Below are 15,466 nucleotides of genomic sequence, written 5' to 3' on the forward strand. Positions count from 1 at the left end.
CTATATGTTGATGGCTTCTATAGTTTTGGCTCTGATTTCTTCCTTGAATTTCAAATTCTTTTTTTTTTTTTTCTCAGTTTCCTCTATGCTTTGCCATTATCAGTTTTTACTTAGATCTCAGTAGGTCATTGGGCCAGGAAAATAAGCGAACAATTTATTGGTGGAAAAAAATCTCATGTAATTAATGAGTATATAAAAAAATTAAGTGTTATTAGTAATCAGTGAATTACAAATTACATCATAAGGAGATATGGCTCACAATCAAACTAGAGATTATTTTTAATGCTTTCAGTGATCATTCTTATGTACTATTGGCATAAGCTTTTTTGAAAGCAGTTTGTAGTGTATATTGAGAGACTTAAAAATATTCTTATTCTTTGATGTAAAATCTTTATTAAAAAATTTTACTAGCCACAGTAAATAATTAAGAATAGAGGAAGGATGATAATTGAAGTATTTTTTAAATGTTTCTAATTTTCTCTTCTCTATTAGAAACAATATTAGAGAAATAGTTAACTGACATATAAGTATATTAAGTACCTGATGATACTATGATTATGAAGAATCTTTAATTTTGGAAAATAGTTCTATAAGAAGACTTATATGGAGATGGAATATAAGTTAGGCCTTGAAGAATAGATAGGCAGATAATAGTAGGTTGGGCATTTCATGGGGAGGAAGATAACACGAGCAAAGACATAAAGGTGGAAATAAGTTTATTGCATGGAAAATAATGATTAATCTAGCTGGGAAGCAGGAGTTCATTTGGAGAAATAGGAGAATGTTATTCCCCTTTTATGTGTTTAGATATTTGCTAGATACTAAGGATATAAGGATAACTTAAAGATGGCAAAAATGGAAATTCAGGAGAAGGGCGTATATAAGAAACACTTTCTTGAAACATTTGATGAAACTTCATGATTTGATAAAATAAAGAGAAAAAGATAATATGAAAATTTTGCGTTTATATGAGGCTAGTGACAGAAATGGAAAGGCTGAAGTAGGAGACCTTTGTGAAGCAAAATGATCAGTTTAGTTTTTGCGGTTGGTTTAAGCTATGTACACAGGAGAGCTTCATCTTCGTGTGTTTTATTCTTACTTTGAGTTTACTTATCTTGTAAAATGGAATGTTGTTCAGCTACCTCTAACTACATGTTCTGGTTTTTAAACTGACCAATGTGAAATCTATAAAAAAAGGACTGTTTGGGGACTTATAAAAATAAATTATGTAATAAGGTCTGTGGCATTTGGTGTTTTAAAGTCTTTATATCTCGGGAACAATACTTATATTGGATTCTGTTTATTTTGATGACTTTGTTTCACACTGTGACATATTGGGCATGGGGTTATAACCTTAAGGGACCAGTAGATCTCATTCTAAACTGTATTATAGGGAAGTTTCTTTTTTTGGCAGATGGGAGATTCTTTGGTCAGAGAGACCTACGAAGTTGAATGCTTCCCAAGCTCGCCAGTTTAAACCTTGTATTAAGCAGATAAATTTTCCCACAAATCTTATACGACTGGAAGTAAATAGTTCTCTTCTGGATTATTACACTGAATTAGATGCAGTTGTGCTACATGGTGTGAAGGACAAGCCAGTGCTTTCTCTCAAGACTTCACTTATTGACATGAATGATATAGATGATGATGCCTATGAAGAAAAGGATGGTTGTGGAATGGACAATCTTAACAAAAAGTTTAGCAGTGCTGTCCTCAGGGAAGGGCCAAATAATGGATATTTTGATAAACTACCTTATGAGGTAAGCCAAAAATATTTAGCAGCAGTATTGGATAAAACACTATAGATTTTTAGTCTTTAGATATTAATGTTTACTGAGCATTGGTAATTGAGCATTGGTAAGGTATATGTAATTTGATGTGTTGTATATTTTGATTTTGGAAAAACTAGACAAAATCATGTTTTAACTAATTTCACTGCTTTTGTTTTGGTTTGGCTTTAGTGTTTCTGGATAAACTATTAAGTATGTATTTTCATATTGCTAATAATAACCAAATACAAAAATCAGTAATAAGTAACAATCCACTTTAATTCATATTACACAGTTTAAGTATGGGCAATACATGCATAACTTTGTATTAGTTATGTTAAAGATGATTTGCTATTAAAAATAAGAATATTAAGATTGCGAGATGAATGCTTATTCTATTTAATCCATAATTTAATCCATAGTTTCTCTAAGTGTCATTTTTTTTTTTTCTATACTAACTCTATTCTGTATTCTCCTAACTGTAATTTTTGGTCTAGGCAGGTAGTGCTTTTACCTTGGAATTATTAATACTTTTTTTTTGTTTTGTTTTGAGATGGAGTCTCACTCTGTCGCACAGGCTGGAGTGCAGTGGCATAATCTCAGCTCACTGCAACCTCCGCCTCCTGGGTTCACGCCATTCTCCTGCCTCAGTCTCCCAAGTAGCTGGGACTACAGGCACCCGCAACCATGCCCAGCTAATTTTTGTATTTTTAGCAGAGACGGGGTTTCACCATGTTAGCCAGGATGGTCTTCATCTCCTGACCTCGTGATCCGCCTGCCTCGGCCTCCCAGGGTGCTGGGATTACAGGCGTGAGCCACCGCACCCGGCCTGGAATTATTAATACTTTTTAATGTGTCTAGTCTGAAGTCTTGTTTTCAGTGTGTCCCTACTGGGGTGTCTCTGAGGTATATTTAGCATCCCAGGCTCCCGATGTCAAATGCTAGTAGCATTCCAGGACCATGTGATACCAAAACCTCTCCCCACCAGTTTCGAAATATTCCTAGGGGTGAGAGTAGGGCCAAGCATTTCTGTCTCCCACTGAAAACTACTGTGTGGCTAAAAATGTATAATCAGTTTTCTTTTTAAGAAAACTTTATAGACTCAAATTTTAACCAACTGAGATATCCCTCTTCCAAATTGATGGGTATTTCAGATTTCATGGAAATAACACAAATAGCTTAACTTTCATGAAACAATAAGATAGCCTCTTGAATGTGTTAGAGTAATAGTAGCTATAATGCCTCTCCAACATATTACAGTTAAAATGCCATGGCACGTCCTGTGAAGTAGCTAAAATTGCCACATAAAGATGAATTTAAGTGTCCAAGGTAATTTGGTCTTTAAGCCATGGGACCAGGGTCCCACCCAGACCGCATGTGATGGAAAGGAAGCTTCACAGATTGGACAAGACTGGCCTTTACTGGGAGGAGGGAGGAAAGATGAAGGAAAAGCTGGGTTTGTGGGGGGAGAGGAGCATGAGATACTGACAGTGTTGCTCCTCAGGGCTCTGAGGAGGGTCTGTTGTGGCAGCAGTGGGAGCAGTTCATCTGGAGTAGAGTGAATCGCTGCTTTGATTCTTACCCACTTGCAAAAACTGTAAAATAGAAGTTTAATTTCAGCAAATACATCTTAAACAGTTTATTGAATTTTTTCCAGACCTGATAAAATGCTTGACCCATAGAATTTGAATGAAGGCCAGAGGACACTTTAGGCAAAGGGAAGAGAAGATACAAAGATGAGAAGTGAAACTGTGTGACTTGTTTGGGAACTCCAGTATTTCAGTGTGGCCAAAACATAGGATTTGATAGGGAAAACTGTAGGAGATGGAATTGGATGGAGGCTCAGGGCTGCCTCAGTGCACAGCTCCATGCACATAGATGACAGTGATTGGGACTCCCTGTCTTTGGCTGTGCGGAGTCTATTCTGCTGCATCATAGAGGGCTGTCTGGGTTTCACCAAGAGATTTGCATTTTATCCTTTCAGCCAGTGGTCTTCAGGGTGGTCCAGTATACAGCCAAATTAGTCAAGGGGAGTCACAGATACTTTAGACTTTACAGATAATTTACTTTTGCTAAAAAATTAGAACATGCCCTAGAGTAGAAAAATATAATAAAGTAAAAATATCAGTTTTCCTTAGTGTATTCAATGAAGTCCCAATTAAAATGCTAGCAGAATTTTTTTAAATTGAAAAGTTGGCCTAAAAATATGAAAATACTCAGGAAAATTCTGGAAAAGAGTGATAGAGGGGTATTAGTCCTGATTCTCATTTGCAGCCAAACAATCCACGACATTCCAACACATAAACTTTAAAAAACCTAGTTATTTTACTTGGAGGACTATTGATATGGGAGAAATAACATATAGATAAATGGAACAGAATAGAGTCCAGGAACAGGCCAAGAGGATAGAGGGAAATGTATTGACAACTCCTCTGGGAAGCTGTTATATTTATGTCGTTAAAAAAAAAGAAACAAATAAAAACAGTTTTATATCTTTTCCTCCTTTTTTGCCTTTTGGAATAAAAAAGTTTTGATACCAGTGTTGTCTAGGATAGAAGCAAAAGGGTACTTTTTTTTTTTTTTTTTGGAGACAGAGTCTTGCTCTGTCACCCAGGCTGGAGTGCAGTGGCGCAATCTTGGCTCACTGCAAGCTCCAACTCCTGGGTTCACGCCATTCTCCTGCCTCAGCCTCCTGTGTAGCTGGGACCAAAGGCACCTGCCACCATGCCTGGTTAATTTTTTTTTGTATTTTTAGTAGAGATGGGGTTTCACCGTGTTAGCCAGGATGGTTTTGATCTCCTGACCTCATGATCTGCCCATCTCGGCCTCCCAAAGTGCTGGGATTACAGGCATGAGCCACTGCCCCCGGCCACAAAAGGGTACTTTCATACAGTTTTTGTGGATATATAAATTGATGTGAACATTCTGAATGGCAATTTTCCACTTCCATCAAAACTTTTAAATGCATGTAATTTACTATAAGGATATATTTTCAAAGTTTGCCAAGATGAACATACATGCGTAATACATACACACAATGATATTGCAGTATTATATGCAATAGGAAAAAAAGCAGGAAATGCATCAATGAGAAACTAGTTGAATTATGTCACTTCTATGAAATGGAAGGAGGTGAGTCTGTATGTGCAGATATGGAAAGATCTACAAGATATATCATTAAATGAGAAAAGCAAGTTGCAGAATGGTGTATATAGTATCATTGTTTTAGTGCAAATTCAAGAACACAATTTCATATACATTTATTTGGAAGAGATCAGAAAAACTTAACAATGCTTATCTTTGGGGAGAGGGATGGTTAGAACTGAGTGTAGAGAGGCAGAAACTTCTCATTTTAGACCTTTCTTCAATGTTTGGGTTTACTTTTTACTTGAAATTGTTGATTTTTGTTCGTGTAATATTTTACACATCAACAGCTGTGTCTGGATGATGAGATTTGTTAAAGAAAAATTACTCAATCGTGCTAGGTATAGGGACCACTACAGTGGGATTTTGCAGTGTGAGAGGGAGATTGGGTTCAACAGCATGGGCAAGTGGGAATTAATAGCCAGGGAGCACTGGGTAGAAAATTACTAAGAAACATCAGGAGTAAGGAGATTCTGGCTACATCCTCTTTAAACTTATTTTAAAGATCCTATTGTTGTTACTCTGTGTTTTGTGATATTTTGACTTAAAACAGTGAAATTCTGACCTGAAATTAATACTGAGCCTAGATAACAAAATAAATTGAAGAAGAGCATTTAGATTAATTGCAAAACAAAAAATTTAGCTAGATAAATACATTAAATTAAAAAAACCCCTCTCTCATCTAAATAAGTTGTTTAACATTTAGCAAATATTTAGTGTCTTTTTCTTTATAGTTTTTAGTTCAGAATAGGCTATTTAAGCAGTACTTCTTTGAAACTAGAAGCCCCCAACTGTTAAGAAAAAATAAATCTTGCAGTAATTCGATAAGATAATTTTAAATAGAGAAAGCAATGTTTTGAATTCTGCCTTCTTAATAATTCTTGTATCTGTTTGCTACTCCATCATCACTGCCAGCTACCTTAAGCAGACCCCTTATTTCCTGTTTCCTAGAATTCTGTATTAGCCCCATGGCTGGTTTCTCTTCCTGCCTCCTTGCTTCCAGTAGCACCCCCGCAATGTTCTTTCTGAAACACAAATGTGAACATGTCACTCTAGTTTAAAACTCTTCAGGACAACTCATTGCTTTCAGGATAAACCCAAGCTCCTCTGTGAGGCTTTCATAACACAGTCTTTACCATTAGACTCTCTTTTCACCTGGTTTGCCCCTGACTCGTTAAAGCTGAATGTTCCAGCATAAGAAACTATCATCAGAGTGATCAGGCAACCTACAGAATGGGAGAAAATTTTTGCAATCTATCCATCTGACAAAGGGCTAATATCTAGAATCTACAAGAAGTTAAACAAATTTCAAGAGAAAAACAACCCCATCGAAAAGTGGGCAAGGGATATGAACAGACACTGCTCAAAAGAAGACATTTATGCAGCCAACAAACATAAGAAAAAATGTTAATCATCACTGGTCATTAGAGAAATGCAAATCAAAATCACAATGAGATACCATCTCATGCTAGTTAGAATGGTGATCATTAAAAGGTCAGGAAACAACAGATGCTGGAGAGGATGTGGAGAAATAGGACCACTTTTACACTGTTGGTGGGAATGTAAATTAGTCAACCATTGTGGAAGACAGTGTGGCAATTTCTCAAGGATCTAGAACTAGAAATACCATTTGACCAAGCAATCCCATTACTGGGTATATACCCCAAGGATTATGAATCATTCTACTATAAGGACACATACACATGTATATTTATTGCAGCACTGTTCACAATAGCAAAGACTTGGAACCAACCCAAATGTCCATCATTGATAGACTGGATAAAGAAAATGTGGCACATATACACCATGGAATACTATGCAGCCATAAAGAAGGATGAGTTCATGTCCTTTGCAGTGACATGGATGAAGCTGGAAACCATCATTCTCAGCAAACTAACACAGGAACAGAAAACCAAGCACTGCATGTTCTCACTCATAAGTGGGAGTTGAACAATGAGAACACCTGGACACAGGGAGGGGAACATCACACACTGGGGCCTGTTGGGGGGTACGGGGCTAGGGGAGGGATAACATTAGGAGAAATACCTACTGTAGGTGACGGGTTGATGGGTGCAGCAAACCACCATGGCACGTGTATACCTATGTAACAAACCTGCACATTCTGTACATGTACCCCAGAACTTAACAGTATATATACATAAAAAAAAAAAAGCTGAGTGTTCCTGGCACAGGTACACTTTCACTTTGGAGCTAGGCCTGCTTGGCTTTAGTAGCATTCTGTGTTTCTTTTTGTCAAAGCTATTAAAATGTATCATTGTCCTTACCAATCTCCACTGGACTGTAAGCACTCTGAGAATGGGCACTCTTTCTTTTCTGTCCCCAGTGTCTGGCACGTAGTAGGTGTTCAGTGATGTTGAGTATGACAAATTGTATTATTCAATAGATTACCAAAATGTATCTTTGCACCTAAGAAAATGAGTAGGCAATATGTGCTGAGTATACTTTGAACAGTCTCGAAATGTACTATAGTCAAATGCATGCATGATTTCTTCTCTTTGGAGAATTCCGTTGAATGTTTTTATTTACTATATGAAAATATTGTTATAAAATGTATGACATTTTATTCCTTATTAGATCATGTTATATGTTTCATAAAATGATACTGCTTTTCATTCTTGATGATCTTGGTTTCTCTGTCTTATTTAGCTTATTCAACTGATTCTGAATCATCTTACACTACCAGACCTGTGTAGATTAGCACAGACTTGCAAACTACTGAGCCAGCATTGCTGTGATCCTCTACAATACATCCATCTCAATCTGCAACCATACTGGGCAAAACTAGATGACACCTCTTTGGAATTTCTACAGTCTCGATGCACTCTTGTCCAGTGGCTTAATTTATCTTGGACTGGCAATAGAGGCTTCATCTCTGTTGCAGGATTTAGCAGGTTAGTACAAAGGCTTGATGAAGTTTTTTTTGTTTTTTGTTTTTTTCCCCAGCAGCAGGCTATACTTATGTAGTGGTTTTCATAATAAAAGTTTGAAAGTATGTAACATGTACCTTACAAAAATAAAAAGGAAATAAATTTTGAGTGTCATGTTTAGAATGCTGCTGCTTATAAAAAATGAGTGTTTTACTATCCTCTTCAGCTAAATTTTATATGAATATGAAGGGAAACTATACCCTTTACTTCAGGGCTCCTGTTTCTTCTTTCTCATATTTTCAGCACAGATGATTAACACATTTTAAAAACTATTTCCAAATCAAAATCTACCTCTCTAATGTGATTTGTCAGAAATGGAAAACAATTTATTATAGAACATTTTTAATTAAATCTTAATTACATGTGCAATACATCACCCAGATTTAGAAGCTCATTTAAACTAATTATGTTGAAAATGCAATTGCATGCTAAATAGGCGACCACACTTGCAGACCTGCCCAGGTGTTTCTGCTCCTTTCTATTTAAGCATTTCGTTTCCTTACTATTAAATGTCACCTGTTAAGCATTTGAAAGCTTGCACAAGTGCATGTTCATTTAGTAATGCCACAGTCATTTTTCTTAGGATACAAACAGGAGTTTTTCTCCTAACCTTGATTATGGTTTTTCTCACGGTATGTTACATATAATCCCAGCATTTTCATGAAGTTAAATAATGAAGGAGTAGAAACTTTAGAGAAATTTTCTGTTATTTTTAATTAATGAATACTCTTGTATTCTATTTTTAAAAATGAAAAATGAACTATAGCAATCCCTACACATATCCCCAGTGAATACATTCTAGAACACTGGTTTATGAATTAGAAATTCGTATGTAGAGCCTTGTTTCCTCTTAACTCAGATTGTAAAAATAAAGATGCAGTTCCAGAAATAAAGATTTGATATTGTTAGATTTAAATGAAGTAATGATGTTTGAAATAGTAACAATGTGTTCCAAATACTGACCTTGATAGTTTATGCATCAGAGTGAAAAATAAACCAAGCAGTAATGGCCAGTAGCAAGTGTTGAAACCGTGGATGCGCTGAGTTTCTTTTCTGCCAGAAATTGAGCCAGGGGAAGGGGTTCATTGCTAGATATTTGGCAGCTGTCCAGTGAAACAGAGTTTAGTCCTTTCTACTTCCCCTTGCACCAAACACACACATTTCAAATTCTTTTCTCTGCTAATAGGACTAAGAAAGAACTGAAGCTAATGAAGACTGTGAATATTTAGAGCATACATTATCATAAACCAAGACTAACTGAATATGAGAACAGATAGAACAAGTGGTGTCAGTAAGCATTATTTTACATTATATAGACCTTTGGGGCATTTTAATCACCCTCATAGCTCTTTCCCAATGTTTTCCATTATTAAGAATTTATTAAATGTTTGTTTTCACCCTTTGTGTGCAAGGAGTTTCAGTGGGTGTTGATCGTATGCAGAGACATATGAGATATATAATATAGTTCCTGCCTTCAGGCTACAGAGAAGATAAAGATATTAAGATAAACATATAAGCATATCCCTTATTTATTTTTGTAAACAGAATAACTGGGTAGTAACTAAGTGTAGATGTTAAAGAAAACATTGGTCATGAATGGCTGAAGTCCAGCTTCACTGGCAAAGTGCTGCATATGACTGTGATAATGAGTAAAATATAAAGCTAATATTAATCAATTTTTAAGTTTCTTTATGTAGCTTCTTCTAGCACATGAGAAGAAACATCACTTATAAGAAGAAAACTTAGCCATGCCATTTAAAAAATTTTTATACTAGTAATGGATAAAGATCTTTTGCAAAGTTAGAGTTTCTATCTACTTCTAACCCACAATTTATCGTCCATTTTCAATTCACCCAGGGTAGTTGCCGTAGAGCAGTTTGAATAATCAGAACAAGCCATATATAGATTTAAGTTCTTATATTTTACTGTAGTGTTTCAGCCAGTAAAATCATAAATCTTGATGGCATTCCTTTAAGTGTAGTCACTATTCCCATTAAGAAAAGAAAAAGTTGAAGCAAGAGGGAGAGAGAACCTTTTCTTGGGCGGGGCGTGTTGGAGTTTTCCCTACTGATTACTGTTGGCCCCCATGACTTGACTGCTGAATTGATAGTTACTATGGCTTGTAGGCAGCATTCCCAGAATAAACAATAAATATGCATGGCTTGATTATTAATGAGTAATCTATGAATAAGTATGGTCTATTTATGCTCATTACTATGAAGAAGACTTATTTGTAATATTTTAAAGAAGAAAAGCACATTTAAAAACTAGAGACTAATGTTGATGAGCTGTTTTTTGAACAAATCTTTGGGAAAAAGTTTGATGCAGTTTATTTTTGTTGCTTAAAAACCTTATCTCACAAGTCAGAACTGTTTAACTGGATTTTCAATAACTTTTTAGGAATTTTTATTATTCATCATAGCAGAGAAATAGGTTACATAGGAATAAAGAGAACTTAAAACTTTTAATCAGTTATTAAAATCTTAATCTAGCTACAGATTTGTGATTTGCTACTTTGAGTACTGTTCATGCATATCATTACTCATTAAAATCACATCTATTATAATTCCGCTTTTCTAATATGGTTCCCTGAAGTCTTAGATGTTCCTTTGCCTGCCTGCCTGTTTGTGCTTTAGAACTTAATTGTATCATTCTGTTCAAAAAGCCTTAGGTTCATTTGTTCCCTACCATTTTTCTTCAAATAGTTGCTGAACAGCCTTGTCTCCCCCTCAGTTATGTGTGGGTTTTTACTCTAAACCCCTCTTACTTGTTCTCAGTAGTTTATATTTACTCCTTTAGGAAACATTCTTGGATGCTTTCTAGATTCGAGAACTTTATTAGGTATTTTGACATAGAGCTAAAGTTTTATGGTATGAAGAGCTTATTTTCCACTAATATATTTATTCAGTTGCCTGCCTATATTTTATACAGTTGTGTCTTAGATTGTCAACTCTAGAAAGTAGGGACCATTTTAAGATGTTCTTTTCCCTTCTTTCTTTTTTTTTTTTTTTGAGACGGAGTCTGGCCCTGTCGCCCAGGCTGGAATGCAGTGGCGCGATCTCCACTCACTGCAAGCTCCGCTTCCTGGGTTCACGCCATTCTCCTGCCTCAGCCTCCTGTGTAGCTGGGATTACAGGCGCCCGCCACCGTGCCCGGCTAATTTTTTTTTTTTGTATTTTTAGTAGAGACGGGGTTTCACCGTGTTAGCCAGGATGGTCTTGATTTCCTGACCTCATGATCCGCCCGTCTCGGCCTCCCAAAGTGCTGGGATTACAGGCGTGAGCCACCGCGCCCGGTCTTCCCTTCTTTCTATCATTGTTGGATACTACCCCTATACAGTTAAGTAGAAGTTTTGTTTTTAATGGCTTTATTTTGGATCAGCTATGTTAAATAATGTTCCAAGTTATTTGGGATTAAGATTATCTTGAATTTACTGTTTTAGAAAACTTAGTGAGGGTCAGCTAAAAACCATGAGATTAGGAATTCAGAAGTCATAGATATTTTATATCTAATTCTTCTCTTTTTATACTTCAGGCAATTTCTGAGGACTCTTACCTTTTATTTTGTGATAAGTAGACTCAAATCGTTCATTCATGTGATCTTAATTATTTTAGGGTGCAAGTTACCATTTAGTAAATTACTTCTTATGTACTTGTATTATTCTGGACAAATTAATTCACCTCATAATGATAAGCAATTTATTTTTCTCTCCAGAGATTCCTTTTCTCATAGCAGGAGACTAGTCTGGGATTGTTTATATGAACTTAGGTCCTCTCATAAAATCTTCAGTATAAGAAAATACTTTATGAGCACAATGTAGAATGAACTGACTGCAGGAAGTAAACAAGCTGAGTTCTCCTTTCAAATGATCAGTGGCACAGTTGAGATGAATAAATACATATATGTAATTATGCATTAAAATAAAACCTGCGAGTCTCCAACTCCCAGCGCGAGCGACACAGAAGACCGGTGATTTCTGCATTTTCAACTGAGGTACTGGGTTCATCTCACTGGGGAGTGCCTGACGATCTGTGCTGGTCAGCTGCTGCAGCCCGACCAGCGAGAGCTGAAGCAGGGCGACGCATTGCCTCACCTGGGAAGCGCAAGGGGGAAGGGAATCCCTTTTCCTAGCCAGGGGAACTGAGACACACAACACCTGGAAAATCGGGTAACTCCCACCCCAATACTGCACTTTAAGCAAACAGGCACACCAGGAGATCATATCCCACACCTGGCCGGGAGGGTCCCACACCCACGGAGCCTCCCTCATTGCTAGCACAGCAGTCTGTGATCTATGGGCAAGGCAGCAGCGAGGCTGGGGGAGGGGCGCCCGCCATTGCGGAGGCTTAAGTAGGTAAACAAAGCCCTGGGAAGATCGAACTGGGTGGAGCTAACAGCAGCTCAAGGAAACCTGCCTGTCTCTGTAGACTCCACCTCTGGGGACAGGGCACAGTAAACAATAGCAGACACAGCAGAAAACTCTGCAGATGCAAACGACTCTGTCTGACAGCTTTGAAGAGAGCAGTGGATCTCCCAACACGGAGGTTGAGATCTGAGAAGGGACAGACTCCCTGCTCAAGTGGGTCCCTGACCCCTGAGTAGCCTAACTGGGAGACATCCCCCACTAGGGGCAGTCTGACACCCCACACCTCACAGGGTGGAGTACACCCCTGAGAGGAAGCTTCCAAAGCAAGAATCAGACAGGTACACTCGCTGTTCAGAAATATTCTATCTTCTGCAGCCTCTGCTGCTGATACCCAGGCAAACAGGGTCTGGAGTGGACCTCAAGCAATCTCCAACAGACCTACAGCTGAGGGTCCTGACTGTTAGAAGGAAAACTATCAAACAGGAAGGACACCTACACCAAAACCTCATCAGTACATCACCATCATGAAAGACCAGAGGCAGATAAAACCACAAAGATGGGGAAAAAGCAGGGCAGAAAAGCTGGAAATTCAAAAAATAAGAGTGGATCTCCCCCGGCAAAGGAGCGCAGCTCATCGCCAGCAACGGATCAAAGCTGGACGGAGAATGACTTTGACGAGATGAGAGAAGAAGGCTTCAGTCCATCAAATTTCTCAGAGCTAATAATTACGTACCCAGCGCAAAGAAACTAAAAATCTTGAAAAAAAGTGGAAGAATTGATGGCTAGAGTAATTAATGCAGAGAAGGTCATAAACGAAATGAAAGAGATGAAAACCATGACACGAGAAATACGTGACAAATGCACAAGCTTCAGTAACCGACTCGATCAACTGGAAGAAAGAGTATCAGCGATTGAGGATCAAATGAATGAAATGAAGCGAGAAGAGAAACCAAAAGAAAAAAGAAGAAAAAGAAATGAACAAAGCCTGCAAGAAGTATGGGATTATGTAAAAAGACCAAATCTACGTCTGATTGGGGTGCCTGAAAGTGAGGGGGAAAATGGAACCAAGTTGGAAAACACTCTTCAGGATATCATCCAAGAGAACTTCCCCAACCTAGTAGGGCAGGCCAAGATTCAAATCCAGGAAATACAGAGAACGCCACAAAGATACTCCTCGAGAAGAGCAACTCCAAGACACATAATTGCCAGATTCACCAAAGTTGAAATGAAGGAAAAAATCTTAAGGGCAGCCAGAGAGAAAGGTCGGGTTACCCACAAAGGGAAGCCCATCAGACTAACAGCAGATCTCTCGGCAGAAACTCTCCAAGCCAGAAGAGAGTGGGGGCCAATATTCAACATTCTTAAAGAAAAGAATTTTCAACCCAGAATTTCATATCCAGCCAAACTAAGTTTCATCAGTGAAGGAGAAATAAAATCCTTTACAGATAAGCAAATGCTTAGAGATTTTGTCACCACTAGGCCTGCCTTACAAGAGACCCTGAAGGAAGCACTAAACATGGAAAGGAACAACCGGTACCAGCCATTGCAAAAACATGCCAAAATGTAAAGACCATCGAGGCTAGGAAGAAACTGCATCAACTAACGAGCAAAATAACCAGTTAATATCATAATGGCAGGATCAAGTTCACACATAACAATCTTAACCTTAAATGTAAATGGACTAAATGCTCCAATTAAAAGACACAGACTGGCAAACTGGATAAAGAGTCAAGACCCATCAGTCTGCTGTATTCAGGAGACCCATCTCACATGCAGAGACATACATAGGCTCAAAATAAAGGGATGGAGGAAGATTTACCAAGCAAATGGAGAACAAAAAAAAGCAGGGGTTGCAATACTAGTCTCTGATAAAACAGACTTTAAACCATCAAAGATCAAAAGAGACAAAGAAGGCCATTACATAATGGTAAAGGGATCAATTCAACAGGAAGAGCTAACTATCCTAAATATATATGCACCCAATACAGGAGCACCCAGATTCATAAAGCAAGTCCTTAGAGACTTACAGAGAGACTTAGACTCCCATAGAATAATAATGGGAGACTTCAACACTCCACTGTCAACATTAGACAGATCAACGAGACAGAAAGTTAACAAGGATATCCAGGAATTGAACTCATCTCTGCAGCAAGCAGACCTAATAGACATCTATAGAACTCTCCACCCCAAATCAACAGAATATACATTCTTCTCAGCACCACATCGTACTTACTCCAAAATCGACCACGTAATTGGAAGTAAAGCACTCCTCAGCAAATGTACAAGAACAGAAATTATAACAAACTGTCTCTCAGACCACAGTGCAATCAAACTAGAACTCAGGACTAAGAAACTCAATCAAAACCGCTCAACTACATGGAAACTGAACAACCTGCTCCTGAATGACTACTGGGTACATAACGAAATGAAGGCAGAAATAAAGATGTTCTTTGAAACCAATGAGAACAAAGATACAACATACCAGAATCTCTGGGACACATTTAAAGCAGTGTGTAGAGGGAAATTTATAGCACTAAATGCCCACAAGAGAAAGCAGGAAAGATCTAAAATTGACACTCTAACATCACAATTAAAAGAACTAGAGAAGCAAGAGCAAACACATTCGAAAGCTAGCAGAAGGCTAGAAATAACTAAGATCAGAGCAGAACTGAAGGAGATAGAGACACAAAAAACTCTCCAAAAAATCAATGAATCCAGGAGTTGGTTTTTTGAAAAGATCAACAAAATTGACAGACCACTAGCAAGACTAGTAAAGAAGAAAAGAGAGAAGAATCAAATCGACGCAGTTAAAAATGATAAAGGGGATATCACCACCGACCCCACAGAAATACAAACTACCATCAGAGAATACTATAAACACCTCTACGCAAATAAACTGGAAAATCTAGAAGAAATGGATAATTTCCTGGACACTTACACTCTTCCAAGACTAAACCAGGAAGAAGTTGAATCCCTGAATAGACCAATAGCAGGCTCTGAAATTGAGGCAATAATTAATAGCCTACCAACCAAAAAAAGTCCAGGACCAGATGGATTCACAGCTGAATTCTACCAGAGGTACAAGGAGGAGTTGGTACCATTCCTTCTGAAACTATTCCAATCAATAGAAAAAGAGGGAATCCTCCCTAACTCATTTTATGAGGCCAACATCATCCTGATACCAAAGCCTGGCAGAGACACAACAAAAAAAGAGAATTTTAGACCAATATCCCTGATGA

General features: G+C 37.7%; 1 protein-coding gene across 3 annotated transcripts in view; it reads left to right on the top strand.

Moving 5' to 3' along the window:
* Nucleotides 1–15,466, top strand: part of LOC105499047 (F-box and leucine rich repeat protein 4) — a 96,949-nt gene that overhangs the window by 35,261 nt on the left and 46,222 nt on the right. For all 3 annotated transcript variants that reach the window (XM_011771448.3, XM_011771446.2, XM_011771447.3), the window contains 2 exons: nt 1,415–1,760; nt 7,581–7,825. In XM_011771448.3, the coding sequence (XP_011769750.2) occupies nt 1,415–1,760; nt 7,581–7,825 (591 nt within the window). The remainder of the gene's footprint in view (nt 1–1,414; nt 1,761–7,580; nt 7,826–15,466) is intronic.

This window comes from Macaca nemestrina, chromosome 5 (genome assembly GCF_043159975.1).
Source record: "Macaca nemestrina isolate mMacNem1 chromosome 5, mMacNem.hap1, whole genome shotgun sequence".
NCBI classification, from domain to species: domain Eukaryota; kingdom Metazoa; phylum Chordata; class Mammalia; order Primates; family Cercopithecidae; genus Macaca; species Macaca nemestrina.